The sequence below is a fragment of the Jatropha curcas genome, chromosome 3 (genome assembly GCF_041381405.1).
Source record: "Jatropha curcas cultivar XTBG-Jc1 chromosome 3, XTBG_Jcur_1.0, whole genome shotgun sequence".
Classification (NCBI taxonomy): Eukaryota; Viridiplantae; Streptophyta; class Magnoliopsida; order Malpighiales; family Euphorbiaceae; genus Jatropha; species Jatropha curcas.
This window is the reverse complement of record NC_143153.1, coordinates 27,220,460-27,236,208: the sequence shown is the minus strand read 5'-3', so window position 1 is coordinate 27,236,208 and position 15,749 is coordinate 27,220,460. Positions and strand designations below refer to the sequence as shown.

General features: G+C 30.9%; 2 protein-coding genes across 3 annotated transcripts; one reads left to right on the top strand and one right to left on the bottom strand.

Annotated features, from left to right (window-relative positions):
• Positions 1–5,654: 5,654 nt before the first annotated feature.
• Positions 5,655–7,431, bottom strand: LOC105648951 (Glutaredoxin family protein). The gene is made up of 4 exons (XM_012235495.4): positions 7,200–7,431; positions 6,866–6,939; positions 5,979–6,077; positions 5,655–5,856 (listed from the first exon to the last, which is right to left on the bottom strand). The coding sequence occupies exons 1-4, from the start codon at positions 7,355–7,357 to the stop codon at positions 5,783–5,785; spliced, it is 405 nt and encodes a 134-aa protein (XP_012090885.1). The 5' UTR covers positions 7,358–7,431; the 3' UTR covers positions 5,655–5,782.
• Positions 7,432–12,162: 4,731 nt separating this feature from the next.
• ANNAT2 (annexin 2) lies at positions 12,163–14,996 on the top strand. Of its 2 annotated transcripts, none has more exons than XM_020676795.3 (5): positions 12,163–12,342; positions 13,065–13,210; positions 13,353–13,571; positions 13,961–14,173; positions 14,444–14,996. In XM_020676795.3, the coding sequence occupies exons 1-5, from the start codon at positions 12,300–12,302 to the stop codon at positions 14,738–14,740; spliced, it is 918 nt and encodes a 305-aa protein (XP_020532454.3). In that variant the 5' UTR covers positions 12,163–12,299; the 3' UTR covers positions 14,741–14,996. The 2 variants fall into 2 exon arrangements, with proteins under 2 accessions (XP_020532454.3, XP_012091103.1); XM_012235713.4 differs by having other exon boundaries at positions 12,175–12,329.
• Positions 14,997–15,749: the final 753 nt, after the last annotated feature.

Here is a 15,749-nt window from a genome sequence, read left to right as displayed (position 1 = left end):
ATCAGCTTTCCGGTGCAGACACACTGAAATCCGGCAAAAATCACTTTTGTGTTACATAAATTGGAGTTGAGAAATTTTTACAGGACGAATTGAATTTGAAGAATCATAATGGGATAGGTGCTACAGTTTGAGCAGCATCGGGTGAAATTAAGCCTTGAAAAGAGAGCTAAGTATTTTCTTTTATATTATGCTAACTTTGAATTACATAATTAGACTCCACCGAAAGCTAATTAACAGATAGAGCAATCTGTTAACTTGATGATAGTGCAACGGAAAGTAGAGAAGAAGGAAACTAGAAAATTATTAATCAATACTAATTGATGGAAAGTACTAATAGTAAACTTAATCTATCTATATTATATATAAAAGTGGGAAGATGGGAAATAATGAGATTTTTTATAGCGCATTTAATGAAATTTATGATATCCTAAAATAATCTTAGTTATAATCAATTAGAAAATTATATTTTATTAGAATATATTTATAAAAATTATTTTTTAAGTCAATTATGTATGGTCTGATTATTTTCTCACTTATGTGAGGAGTGAGAGGTCTCGAGTTCAAATCTTCTCGACTACAAGTGTTTTCACCGATTTGGTGAGTGGATGGTTATAGTCCGCAATGTTATTTCGATCAATTAGGCCTCCTAATGAATTAAAAAAACTATTTTTTTAGATAAATACATATAGATAATTAAGCATTTAAAATTTTAAGTTTTATCTTTACTAAATTTATTTTTTAATAAATATAATAATGCGACATTTGAAAATATTTTTATATTTTATTTATTAAATTTTAATTCTTTTAGGATATAGATAAAAAATAAAGAAAATATATTTTTTTATTAATATTCTTTTTTCTTTATGTTTGTATGATTTGATTGGAAGTATTTTATTAAAAATAAATTTTCAAATAGAATGTATATACTCCTTTGTTCTTTTTATATAGACACAACTAATTTTTCATCAAGATTAAGAAATCAATTTAACCATTTTTTTTTTGTCATTTTTTTTGTCTAATTTATCTCTAATATATAATTTATTTATCCTCTAATATCAAGGCATATCTTAAATTATGTTTCAATCTTCAATAAGGTTTTAAATGCTTTGTTAGAATGAATGGAATATAAACAATTATAAAATAAAGTTTATGCTCTGACACGTGGAGAGAAATTCATTTTTTGTACTTTATTTGGGAAAGTTGTGTGAGAATATGAAAATTTATGTTCATTTAACCTTCCGACTATTTTTTTGATTATTGAAAACGTACTTTAAATACTGCATAAGTTTTTAAATTTTTGGCGAAGTCCATAAAAATTCCTTTTATTATAGCCAACTTAAAAATTTTGTAGTCTTTTTCTATTCAAACTTCATTTTAATCGGTGGTCATATAACCTATATGAGCACATTTTTTTTTATAATAGAAATTGATGTAAAAAATCCATTCACCAAAATTTATTCACTTTAAATGCTCATCTATACTTTTGTCTGCCACTATCTTGAGAAATCTCACACTAAAAGCTTCACAAATGACTAAAACAAGGGTAAGATAGACTTTTCACATTAGCATGGTTCCCAAAATTACCAAATTAGACAAAATTTTCCATATAAAAAGAACACTAAAAATGAAAACTTTTCCTATATAAAAAGAACAGAGAGAGTAATATTTTATTTATGAGAGATAAAAAAAAGAAGAAAAAAATATTATTTTTATTAATATTTTTTCTTTATGTTTGTAAGATTTCATTGGATATATTTTTTAAAAAGTAAATTTTTAAATAAAATTTACATAATTAAATTGATAAATAATTGAAAATTTTAATTTAAAAAATATATTTAATATTTTATTGATATATTTATATATCTATATAAATTGAAATATATTTCTGGTGAGTTTTGAAAGAGTTTTATTCTTAATAATAATTTTTTATTTTCATTTTCATTACCGAATAATTTGTAATTACTATTATTTTAATTTAGTATGAGATTTATATCCCCTTGTAATAAATAGATGGTCTATTGATGATTAAACATTTTTAATTCTTTTTATATTTTTTCTATTATATTTTAAATCTGTTTGATTTAAATGAAAATAGTGTTTGGAACACTAAAAAAAAAAAGAACTATATAATTCTGCTTGGGTCACTTGTTGGGGTTTCAAGAATTTGTATGTATGCTCATATATTCCTTTATCTGATACACTAGGTAAATAATACTGCTACCGTAGTTAAAATTTTTTGATTTCCATTATTAATTCAAATCATCATCTTATTTTTTCTTTTAACCAGCAGTAAAAAATAATTTATTATTTTTTTTTCAGTATAGTTGTATATAGATATTAATTTGGGATCGAGGGCAAGCGTTGAAAATTAAGTGATAACTTGACTTTATTTTTGGACACCTATTAGAATTTTAAAAATCTGCATAGGATTAGTTTAGAGATTGGATTGAACTTTATTCCGAGACCACTTTATTATATAAAAATAGAATTAAGTACATAAGATGTAGCATTGCAGGTAGTTTGTATGGCAAAGTGTAATATAAATTAATCACTTGTATTTATTTTAATCTAAATAAAACTTATAGTTTAATATTTTATAGAAAAAAAATGAGCATATAATGAGTATAATTAACATGCAACGCATACCACACAAAAGACTAGTACTATATATAAAAGTAGAAATAAGATGAGAAATAATGAGATTACCTGTAATAACCTTAGTGAAAGTTTAGAAATCCTAAAATATCTTTAGTCATTGGATCATTGGATAATTGATAATAGTTTGAGTTTATTAAATAACTTAAGTTTTTAATAATTGATAAATTACAATTTCTTAATTTTTTATTAATTGATTAAAAAAAGTATATTATTATATTATTTTAATATTTTTAAAGGTAATATTATTATTTTAATACATTATTCTAATTGAACTGTCAGTCATTAATTATTTACAATATGAATTCTTTGAAAAATAAATTGTTATTTTAATTTTACAATAAACTTCAAAATAAAAAAAATATAAAAACATCTATAAAAAAATATTATTTCATATGTTTTTTATATATATATCACTTTTAAAATTTTGAATTTTTTTGTTATTTATATACATTTATCTATATCTAAGTTTTTCATAAACTCAAATCAACATTCAAATAACATAGACTCATATTATTTAATTTTTTTAAAGAAATTGATGCTAATTAAAGTTTAACCTTATCATTTTCAAAAAAATTGAAGTCTAATCTTATGATTAATAATAATTTTTTCATTTTATCGTCTATAATTATTTTATTAAATATACTTGACTTTTAATGTTGTCCTGTCATTTTACAATTAGTTTAAGAAAAATATTATTTGCTTATAACATGAATATTATTAATTATGTCTTAACATCATATAAATATCTAGACAATATAAATGAAAAATTATAATCATACTTAATAGCATATAAGAATAAATTAATGAGTATAAATAACAAGCAATACTGAATACTAACAACGTGCAACGCATGTTGTAAAACACTAGTAGATAATCAAAAGTATAGCAAGATACTTTCCTCCCCTCTCTCTTTCTCTCAAAACCTAAAACTTATAATTTTTCTTTTCTTTTTCCACGGGCGGCCACTGAGATCACCCTTTCTTTCTTATTTATTTTTTATAAATAATCCTCATATTTATTTACAGATTTGAGTTATTGTCACTCAAATATTAAGATTTATTGTTATCACCATTATAATGATCTTGTCTAGCGTCCTTTATTATTTGGATAGTTATATAAAAAGAAGTGCATATCTTTTCTTTAACAGAAGGAATAAATTTGAAGATAATTAGATCAAACTTGTAGAAAGACCATAGAGTCGAACAGTGGCCATTAACAACCAACAAGTGGAGGAAGCGATTGCCTATGACATAAATATTATACTTCTGTCAACTCGATCAAATACTTTAAATCAAGATTGTATTATTTTAATTTTTTGTATAAGTAATTTATTATTAAACTTTCTATATAAAAATATTGATCTGTATCCCATATCTATATACAGTTTCAATTAATGAAATTTCTAGTTTAATTTTTATGAAAAGAAAAAAAGTGTAGCAAGATGATACATAATAAAAAAAAGTAAAGGAAAGGAGAAACAATAAACATCCAAAAGATAATAAAAAAAGGAAAGGATAAAGGAAGACAATAAAGAGCGAAATCAAATTTGAGCTCAAAAGTAGGACGCAAGATTAGACAATGACGATACAAAAAGCGAAGGTGGAGACCGTAACCAAGAGAGAAAGAGACTTTCAGGGATTAGGAAAAAATTTATAATTTCAAATATTAGATGAAGATATTTCTGTTATTTGTACTAAGCTAAATAGCTTACCGGATTAAATTATAAATTTAACTTATTGAATAAGTTGATTTTTTGCCTTCACATTCAAACAAGCTTCTTATCCAAAGAGACAAAACAAATAAACTTTTTCTTTTTTTTATCTTAATGAATAAGTATAAACATACACGCTCTATAAGATAAGAGTATTGTAATATTATTTTGGCCTATCGAGCCTCATAATGAATAAAAAAACACACTGTAAGAGTGTATATTAAATTTAAATATAATCAATGTAAAATCTCCCTCTTAAGTTTTAGAAAAAAAAGATTATTATCTCTTTGATCAAATTAAAGTTATTCTTAGCTATGAAATATCTCTTCCCTTATTTTCTCAAAGGTTCTAATTCTATCAAATAAAAAGAAAAGAAAAGAGGTTAGATAAATAAATACACGTGTTTCCAAAGTATTTCTTATCAGCTAGATAAATAAATGACATGATGTGTAAGTGTAACGTTAATCTTTTACTTGTATTTAACTAAAATTAGCTAATACTAAGCTTCTTGTACATATAAAAATATATAGTAGACACTCCTACCCTCTGGCACCCCCTCCCTCTGTCAGTGTTAATGTACTTCACTATGTGAATTATTATATAATGAATAACAATTTTCATTTTATCTTGTAACATGGTATCAGATAACATGAATTATTAAGACTGACTCTATAATTAGGGGGCTAAAGAAAAATTTCAAAAGTTTAGGGAGCCAAGTAAAAAAAAAAAAACCATTTTATAAAGTCAAATTTAAAATATGATGCTGAATCATAGAGAGCATGAGAAATAATAACACATAGCTGTAACTATGAGCAAGAATAAGACATAACCAAATTGCAATAGAAGGATATACTGTAAGCCAAGTTTTCCAACATTATGCTCTGTGCTGTATATATAAACATTAAAAAAAAAGCCATGCATGATCTAGCCTGGAATTAAAACGAAGTCATTTTGTGAATATACACTTTAATTTGATGCTAGCCAGTACGGTAATATGTGATCGATTGGTCTGTGCACAAAAAAAAAAAGGTGTGCATCTTGTGCAAATTCATGGTCAGCTTGCTAATATAATCAAAAGTTCCAGATGAATTTGGATACTTAGCTAATAATTCAAGGATTGTCACAGCATTTAATATCTGGGACGAGTTTTTCTGGACCAATATATATACCACAAGCGCGCATAAAATATGAACACAAGAAAAGAAGCAAAACATACTGCATCACCTTGATAAAAACCATGAATCAACATGCATAATTTTAAAAACTTGTCTATGGTAGCCAAATGGAAACCAAAATATAAAAAATTAGATAACATTATAAAGGTAACAGTAAAAACCATATTATCCATTTGAAGAGTTCAGAACATGTTTACTGCTTTTGCATATTATTCTAACAATGAACTATAGTATTGGATCAAAGATCATCATTCTTAGCAGCAATACCTAGAAGCTTAGCTAGTTCCCCACTTGTATAAGCTTCAACAGTATCTGTTATCAAAAAATAAGATGCATTCTCTGGTTAATTTTTTGTTTTTTTTTTTTATAGTACAAATTTTGCTTTCAATAGATAACACAAATGATTGCATTGTTTCTGCAAGAAGCAATCTTACCATCAGAGCCACCAATATGCTTTCCATCTATGAAAACCTGAGGAACTGTACGCCTTCCAACAACTTTACTCAAGGCATCCTGAATGTTCTGCCCGTCATCTATAAAACAAAGGAAAAGATTTTGATAAGTTCCAGAATACACAAAGATTTACTTTGAAGTTCTAATGCCAAAATGAACTGCTCAAACTAAAAATCCATAGTTGCGTACTACCATGGTAATCCATTTTCGAGACCAGAGATGTAATCTTAAAAGGTGAACTCACAAAATAAGCATATTTGCAAATAATTGAACTTCAATGCACTGGTTTTGCACTCAACCAATTGGCAATCTTATTCACCCAAAATCAATATGGTCCGACTCAAGCCAAGCTTCTGGCTCACACAGCAAAACATTTTAAGTTGGCTACATTTGGCTTTTCAACAGAAGCTTGTTGGAGCTTTTCCCCAGCACACATTCATTCCTCCTTTACTCATTTACACAGATTACATACAGTAGCCTATATATAAGCACATAATAATCATAAACCCATTTACTAATTACAATAAATATTAAACGAGATAAGATCAACTCCTGATGAGAACACAATTGCAAAATATAAATTCCTAATCCTAATCTCAATTGAACTTGTTTTATTTTCCAACAATATGTAGATTTATATTCATGTCTATAAAGGAAACCAGAGTTAAAACAAGCACCAAGAGATTCAAAAAAGCAGGATTGAGCAGTGTATCTTCCTACACATACTCAAATTTCCTTATTTTTTTCTTTTTAGAAACAGATTATTGTTTGATGTTTGGAGTGAAATAGATTAGGCCATTTCTCCTACAAACACACATCTACATTCCCCTGCACTGAATGAAATTAATGATGAAGTCAGTGATCAAACCTCTCTCATCTAGCTCAACAACATGTGGCACTTTGTTCAACTCTTTGAAAACAGCTTTAGCCCTCTTACAGTATCTGTACAATAGAAAATTAAAGCAAATGGTAATCTTTCTTTGCTGATACAGAAGCCATTTATAGATTCAACTTCAGATAACAATGGATTAATTGAGTATGTTAATTGCAACTTTAAGATGAATTATAAATCCAAATTATATACGAAATATGGATTATGAATCACTAGTTACATATACAGTTAATTTTAATAGGATTTGTAAATCTAAGATTAAAAGGATTGAATAATAATTGGAGAAATAACAAGAAAATGAGAGTCTTACGGGCAATAGGACTTGGAGAAGATGACGATCTTGTGCGAAGAAATGGTTTTCTTGACAAAAGCAGATTCAGTAGTATCATTGGCGGTAGATGCCCAAAACAGAGAGGCTGCAATTACTGTTATTGTTGCCGTAGCAGCTAAGATCCTCGCTACCGCCATTGAAGAGTAACAGCAAGGTTTTTAGGTTCACAGCTTGTTTCGTTTCTGCTATCGTTTGTTGAAGAACAACGAGTTCACTTGAAGTTCTCCAAGAGACTCAGTGACCGGTTACCTACTAAACGGGTAAAAAAATGTGAATACTGTGATGGATTTTTCTAAACGGGTAAAAAATGTGAACACGGTGATGGAGTTAAAAAAAATAAATTATATAGGTTAATTATATTCTAATGGAAATTTAGTTGGGTGGTTAATATATGTTTTTAACATTTATCATCAATAATTCAATTTTAATTTCAATTTTATAAACTATCATCAATAATTCATTTTTTAAGTCAAAAATATCTTATTTCTCAAAAAAAAAAAAAAAGTCTAAAAAAGTTGTTACCTTTGAGGTATTTATTATATATATATATATATATATATATATATATATATATATATATATATGAAAGTTATATATATATATATATATATATATATATATATATATATGAAAGTTGAAATAAAGGAAAGTTTTAAGATATTCTCTTTGTTCAGTATTTTATTTTTATTTTTTAAAAAAATTTTAATTTTTTTATATTTTGATTGGCCAATTTTTTTAATTTAATATTTAATAAAACTCATAGAGTAGTCCCAAACTAGTTGGAGTCAGCTTTATGAATCTTTTTGTTCCAATATCTGCTATGTTCAAAATAATAGCAATTAAAAACAAAGTATAAAATTGATAAACTTAATAAAAGCACTAATTTAATTATCATACCCTAAAGTGGGTTTGAAGCATTAGCAAAATATAGAGGGTCAAATTTAAAAAAAAAAAAAACCATAAAATCAATTTACCAACACAATTTTTGAAGATACAAACACAGACAAATTACTTACAGAAAGCATTTTCTCTCACATATTAAACCGCCGAAATAGGTCCTACTCAGCTTCATGCATTACAGATACAGCAAACCAGTTGCAAGATCTAAGAAGCATTTAGAACTTGCTTAAGACTACCTCTTTTGAGAAAACAACTTCTCGAACTTTACAGCCAATATTATTGATCATATAAACTCATCTTTCAATCTTCCTATATGGAAACTTTGGTATCATTTATATACATTTTGCTCAGATGTTCATTGCAAGGCATGCTTGTGCACTGCCAGAATGTCCAAGCTAACACTTGTTGGGAAAATCGCTATTTTTCCCACCCTTCGGATCGGCTTCAAGCAGGAATAAATGAGAAAATAAAATAATAACTGAGAAATTAAAGAGAACACGATAATTAACGTGGAAAACTCCCCAAGTGGAGAAAAACCACGGCCGTTGCCAAACGACAATCAAGAAAAATATTCACTATGCGGCAAATTGTTACAACCACAATTACAAAATATTTTTCTACCCGACACCCTCAAAACACCCCAAATATTTTATACTCCAAGGGATTCCAAAAGATTCCCTAATATAAAACACGTTCAAGTGTGTTTTGGTGTGTTTGGAAACCTAAATATTGCTTCATTTTATAGCCAAATCACTACCTTCACTTTGCTTATCTCCCCGATGTGGGATTAAGCAAAAACTAATTTTATATATATATATATATATTTTTTTGTTTTCAACAACGGCGGCTAACAATCTCCACCTTGAAAATAAAATAAAAAAACACAACATTGTCTGCTACCGACAATCATAATTCTTATCATCAAGAATTATCATACTCCACCATAAAAGAGTATCGCCACTTGGAACCACTTTACCGACTCCAAGAATTTTCCATCGGCCATGTCGGATACCGCTAATAATTTATGGTGCAACCCTCCTGTTGACTTTTCAGAGAGTTCATTAGCCATCGACATATTTTTTTTTCACCACACACTTTGCATCAACTGTCAACCAATGTCGTGCGCATTTCCGTGAACCAGCCACCAATAATCCATCCTCTTCCATGGCATCTCAACGGGTAGCAATCATGCCATGAGGACACACATCTCTCAATTACAGAGAGAACACATCATCTCCTTCGCCACAGGAGATCACATTGGCAGCAACAACGTTAGAGCTTCTAGCCGAATCAGCTCCACCGTTCGGGCAATCCTTCCTCACGTGTCCAGTTTGACCACAAACCCAGCAAACAACCTTCCTCTTTCCGGAGCTTTTATTCTTTTTCTTGGTACCGACAAATAAAACTGAATCCTCATATGATTTATTTTTCATTTCATTCAGTCTTCTCTCCTCAGTAAGGAGCTTACTAACCAAATCTGTATACACCACTTCCTTACTACCATATTTCAGAACAGGTTTCATGTGCTCATATGTCGAAGGAAGTGACAGGATGAATCGGAGAGCTTTATCTTCATCTTCGGTTTGCACTCTAAGAGTTTCTAATTCAGAGACGATGCCATTAAGAACACTCAGATGATCTGACAGCTTTGTACCTTCCGCCATTTTCAACGTATGAAATTGCTCCTTCAAATATAACCTATTGGATATATTTTTGCCCTGGTACAATTCTTCCAGTTTCTCCCACAACTCCTTTGTCGTGGACAATCCAAGCACATTAGCAAGAACATTTTTTGCTAGACACATGCGAATTTGACTTGCCGCTTTGATATCCAGCTCCTCCCATTCTTCATCGCTAATCTTGGATTTTTCTGAGTCTCCACTGCTACTGTCTTTTCCTGAATTCTTTCCGCTGATTGGTTTACCCTTCAAAACCTTATGCAATCCAGACTGAATCAACACGTCTTTGACTTGCACTTGCCACAGTGCAAAATTCATTCTCCCGTCAAATTTCTCAATCTCACATCTCATAGCCGACATGCTTACTTGTGCTTATAACAGTGAACCCAATAATTAGTGAAGTAAACCGATTCGGCAATACCCAGGAAAGATCACAATGATCTCCTAGACAATATTACCATTCCACGTAAAATCTCAGTTGGACGGAGGGGTCACAAGTGGTCCCACTTAAAATCCGGCCTTCTAGACAGAAGTTACGTGCACGGTATATTATCAGAATAGAATAACTTCAATAATTATCGTCAGGACATTCACCACCGATACTCAAGCACACCAAAGCAAAGCTCCACCCGCTTCAAGACTTCCAAAACTCCACCTGCTTTTAAAATAAAATAATTTCTAACAACAGTATTTCTGATGTGGAAGATCAGACTAAGCCGCAACCACAGAGCATACTTATAATTACAAGAAATTATTTTAACACTAAAAGCTCCACCTAACAACTAGGCTTTGATACCACTTGTTGGGAAAATCGCTATTTTTCCCGCCCTTCGGATCGGCTTCAAGCAGGAATAAATGAGAAAATAAAATAATAACTGAGAAATTAAAGAGAACACGATAATTTAACGTGGAAAACTCCCCAAGTGGAGAAAAATCACGGCCGTTGCCAAACGACAATCAAGAAAAATATTCACTATGCGGCAAATTGTTACAACCACAATTACAAAATATTTTTCTACCCGACACCCTCAAAACACTCCAAATATTTTATACTCCAAGGGATTCCAAAAGATTCCCTAATATAAAACACGTTCAAGTGTTTTTGATGTGTTTGGAAACCTAAATATTGCTTCCATTTTATAGCCAAATCACTACCTTCACTTTGCTTATCTCCCCGATATGAGATTAAGCAAAAATTAATTTTTTATATATATATATTTTTTTTTTGTTTTCAACAACGGCGGCTAACAACACTCACATACCAAACTACCTAGGAAAGACATCCCGCTTCCCAGTTGACTTCGTTTATTGGATTCAAGCGGCTCCCCATTAATGTGATGTTTACAACCCATAGAAAATAAAAACATTTATTTAAATATTATATCCTAGAGCAACAATCAAAACTAAGCATAACAAATTTCCGTACTTCTTCATGCCTGTACAGAAAATTGAAAGTTATATTTTCTAACAGACAGCACTTTTGATTGAGTGAAGAAAACCATTAAAGCATTAGGGTTCAAATATAGCTGCTTAAGCTTTAACTAGATTTATGATCAACCAAGCAGAAAAACTTACATCAACCATCAAACGTAGAAAAGAGTTGCAGCAGCTAAATTACTGGATGAGTCATCAAAGCGGAGACCCAAAATAGCATCAGTTATTGTCTTTGCAGGTTAAATTACTGGTACTGTTGTTCTAGAACATTGAAGGTTAAATTGTTTTATTATTTCAGGTTGAATTTTAATGTATTTTTATTTTTTTAGTATTTTCAAGTTCAGTTTCAGATTTTAAGTAGGTTCTAAACGGATTTTGATATAATAATTTATTCTTTAAAGGATTTGGAATGGATACGAGCAGTTTCTTCGGTCCCTCCTCTGGTTCGGGTGCAGGTTCAACTCCATTGAAACCTTAACTTACAGCTGTTCTTTCCTTCACTTACAGGTTGACCTATAAGTCAAAGTCATGATCCCGTCCCTTCAACTATCAGTCCATTGACTAAGAAGGGGCCTGGAACAAAAACTTCATGGAAAGGAAAAGAAAACCTTTCCTTAAGCCGAAAGCGGCTAGAGCAAGATCGACTGAGTACCAGTACTGCTAGTCGGTTCGGATAGTTGATTTCTAGAGCTTAGCCGCTCCCGCTGTCAGCTGTCATCCATAGTCATTCCAAGCGGAGCCCAAAATGAGCTAGGTGAACTCGTGTTACACACGATTATGCCCCTGGCCCAAAATAATTATTGGCCCTGGCCCAAAATAATGAAAGATAAACACAGGCGCGGATCACAATGGTATTTTTTTTTTTTTTTTTAATTTCTCGTAACGAAATTATGGAAATGAAATCATTTCGCTAGAAATTTCCTTTCATTTTCATGTCGTGCAATTATTATTATAAAGCAGGCCAAAAGCCATTCCAAAGAAACTAACTATCAAGCCACCGTTTTCGATTTCTCACGAACAATGGCGACCGTTAAAGTTCCTGCCCACGTTCCAGCTCCATCTGAGGATGCAGAGCAGCTTCACAAAGCCTTTGAAGGTTCTTTTTTTGGGTCTGTCTTTATTTAAATTTCTATTTGGTTTTAATTAATAAAGGTTGATCCTACAATATAGTGCAGTCATTTTATTCGTACGATCAATCGATCTTTCATTATTGGTTATGGTTTTTTTACAAGATTTATCCGATGTTGATCATGGAGAGATTAGTTTTAAGTAAACGATCTTGATTAATTAATTTAAAAATGGATGGTCTGATTTTTGAGTCGAACATAATTTGCAGATTCTTGTTTAGAAATAGATCTCTGCGCACTTATCTACTTTGGCAAGTTCTGAATGATGGTTTAAGAAATGGGTCTCCTTTATTTTATTTTATTTGTTAGTGTTTGGATAGGTTTGTTGCAATTTGCAAAAGTAGACTTCTGTTCTTGTATTTTTAGCTTCAGTTGTAATATCTGATTGTCTATTAGCTTTGACCAAGAGTTATCTAAAAAAAGAAACAAGAAGAAACAAAGATCATTAATTTGAGCTTGTTTAGCATATTTAGATCAGAGGTGTCTTTGAATTTGATTATCATTTGCACATTACAATTCATTCAACTGTCAAATATCTGATTTTCAGTATAAATGACATTACAATTCTGATTTTAGCTATCTTCATGTGTTAATCTGGGCTCCATTTGTGAGATGATTAGTTTATTATTGCGAGCCATATCTCTTTAATTTTCTGTAACATTTTGGACAGACCAGTTCTGAGATATTATGATCATGTTTTGCAGGATGGGGCACAAATGAGGCATTGATTATTTCCATTTTGGCTCACAGGAATGCAGCTCAACGCAACTTAATTAGACAGACTTATGCTGAAGCTTATGGGGAAGATCTCCTTAAAGCCTTAGACAAAGAACTCTCTAGTGATTTTGAGGTCAGATTTTGGTGCATCTAATGTTAATTGATGCTATATTTACTTAACCTTTTGAACGGGAAGTAAGGCAGCCTAATATTGAGATTTCTTTTATATGGCCGAAGCTAATGCTTGATTGTGCAAAATTGTTTATCTCATTCAGAGAGCTGTATTGTTATGGACACTGGATCCTGCTGAACGTGATGCATATTTGGCTAATGAAGCTACCAAGAAGTTCACTTCAAGCAACTGGGTTCTCATTGAAATAGCTTGTTCTAGGTCTTCACTCGATCTATTTAAGGTGAGGCAGGCGTATCATGCTCGTTTTAAGAAATCCCTCGAGGAAGATGTTGCATACCACACAACTGGAGACTTCCGCAAGGTGCTGCCTTCAATCTTTTAAGAATGCTGTTTATGTTACTCTTTTGTGGCATTTTTGGCTTATATGAATTTGATGTTGTTCTATCATTTTGTGACTAAAAGATTGAGTAATTTTTGAGTTCTGAGTGTTTGTCACTTATCTGAATTCAGATGAACATATGTGAGTAGAAGTCGAATTTTGTGGTGGGTTTTTGTGTACCAAATTTGATCTTTGGAAATTGCAACAAGTTGTATACATGGAACAGAAACATGCATTTCTTTGCTTTTATGATTTCCCTTTTATAGTCCTTTCTTGGATGTTTTTTCCTCCTATATATTGTACCTATTTTTTTTTACCATTTCTTGCTCCCACGTCAAATCGGTTTTTTCAGTTTTACTGTTCTCTTGCAGCTGTTGGTTCCTCTTGTTAGTGCATTCCGATATGAGGGAGATGAGGTGAACATGACATTGGCAAAATCAGAGGCTAAGATACTTCATGAGAAGATCTCACATAAAGCTTATAGTGACGAAGAGATCATTAGGATCATCGCCACAAGAAGTAAGGCACAACTTAATGCAACACTCAACCACTACAACAATGCATTTGGGAATGCCATCAACAAGGTAATAAAAACTAACAATTCTCAATAGTATGCTGACTTCTTATGTTTAAGTTTCTGTGAAATTATAATTTGCCTAAGGTACAAAATTTTCTAGATTGCATTTGGACTTTTATGTTTTAATGTTTTGTTTAAATGAAAATGCTTATTTCACTCATAAATTTAATTTTATGGAATTCAAAATTTTTATTATTTATAAATGAATTCAAATATTTAAAGTTCATTTGTACAAAACAAGGGGTAAATCTATTAAAGAATTCTGTTCTATTTGCAGGATTTGAAGGGTGACCCAAAGGATGAATTCCTGAACTTACTAAGAGCAACAATTAAGTGTTTGACCACTCCTGAAAAATACTTTGAGAAGGTTTTGCGGCTTGCCATCAACAAGCTGGGGACAGATGAATTGGCGCTTACTAGAGTTGTCACCACTAGGGCAGAGGTGGATATGCAACGGATTAAAGAGGAATACCATCGCCGGAACAGTGTTACTCTTGATCGTGCTATTTCTGGAGACACTTCTGGGGATTATGAGAAAATGCTTCTTGCATTGATTGGCCATGAGGATGCTTGAGAAACGTTTGTGTCAATGTTGTTTATGCTTTTCCGGTAGACTTAACATGGGGTGTCTTTAGTTTTGATGAATGTATTTTTACCTGTGATTGTTTTGCTATATCCTACGGTGTATGAGTGTCTTACTGTTACTGTGTGTTAAATATTATGTGCCATGAACTATAGACGAGGAATATAGTAAGAGAAGAGTGGGCCGCCTGGGAATGAAACATATTATGGGCTAATGAGAATTACATTACGGTGTTGTTTATGATTAATATGTTGTCTAGTTGAGTTGAGCTTCAGAAAAGAGGCATTTAACTTAGGATCAATACAATGTTTAAGATAATCTTAGCAACATTTTTTAGAATTTTCTGACTTAAAATGGAATTATTGGATGTGTCAAAAACATGGAAGTACTAGAAATACTATTATTTTTAAGTGTTAAAAATCTAACTTCGGTTTTTTTTACTGCCTGAATCATTTAGGTTTGTTTCTGTGCAAGATTGAACATAGGAATTTAAACCAATTCAAGCTTGTTATAGACAAATGGAAATGCAAAATGGAGATCCATAAACTGCATCTATTCCAGCAAAAGAAAAATATACGAGCCTACAAGTTCTCATTCTGAACATATACTGCCACATAAGCTCCCACTGGAAATTTGAAGCAACACCCACAATATCTCATCAAAAGGGAAAACAAAAACATACTTCTGTTGTGTCAATCCATGTTTTCTACCAAGAAATTTATGAACCAACATGGCAGACATCTTAGCGGAATGTAAAATTTACTGAGCCAGGCTAGAAATCCTTGTTTCTCTGCCCCTACAGCCTCCGTGAACATGGCTAAATCAGATTTCTCCAGATCTTCGTGTTCATGACATTTAAGAAGTGCCAAAAATATAAAATACTAGAAAAACATTATTAAATTTAAGGGTCAGAAATTCAACTTCGTTTTTCAATTGCCTGAATCATTCATTCAGGTCTGTTTCTGTGCAAGACTGAGAACGTAAAAATATAAACCAATTC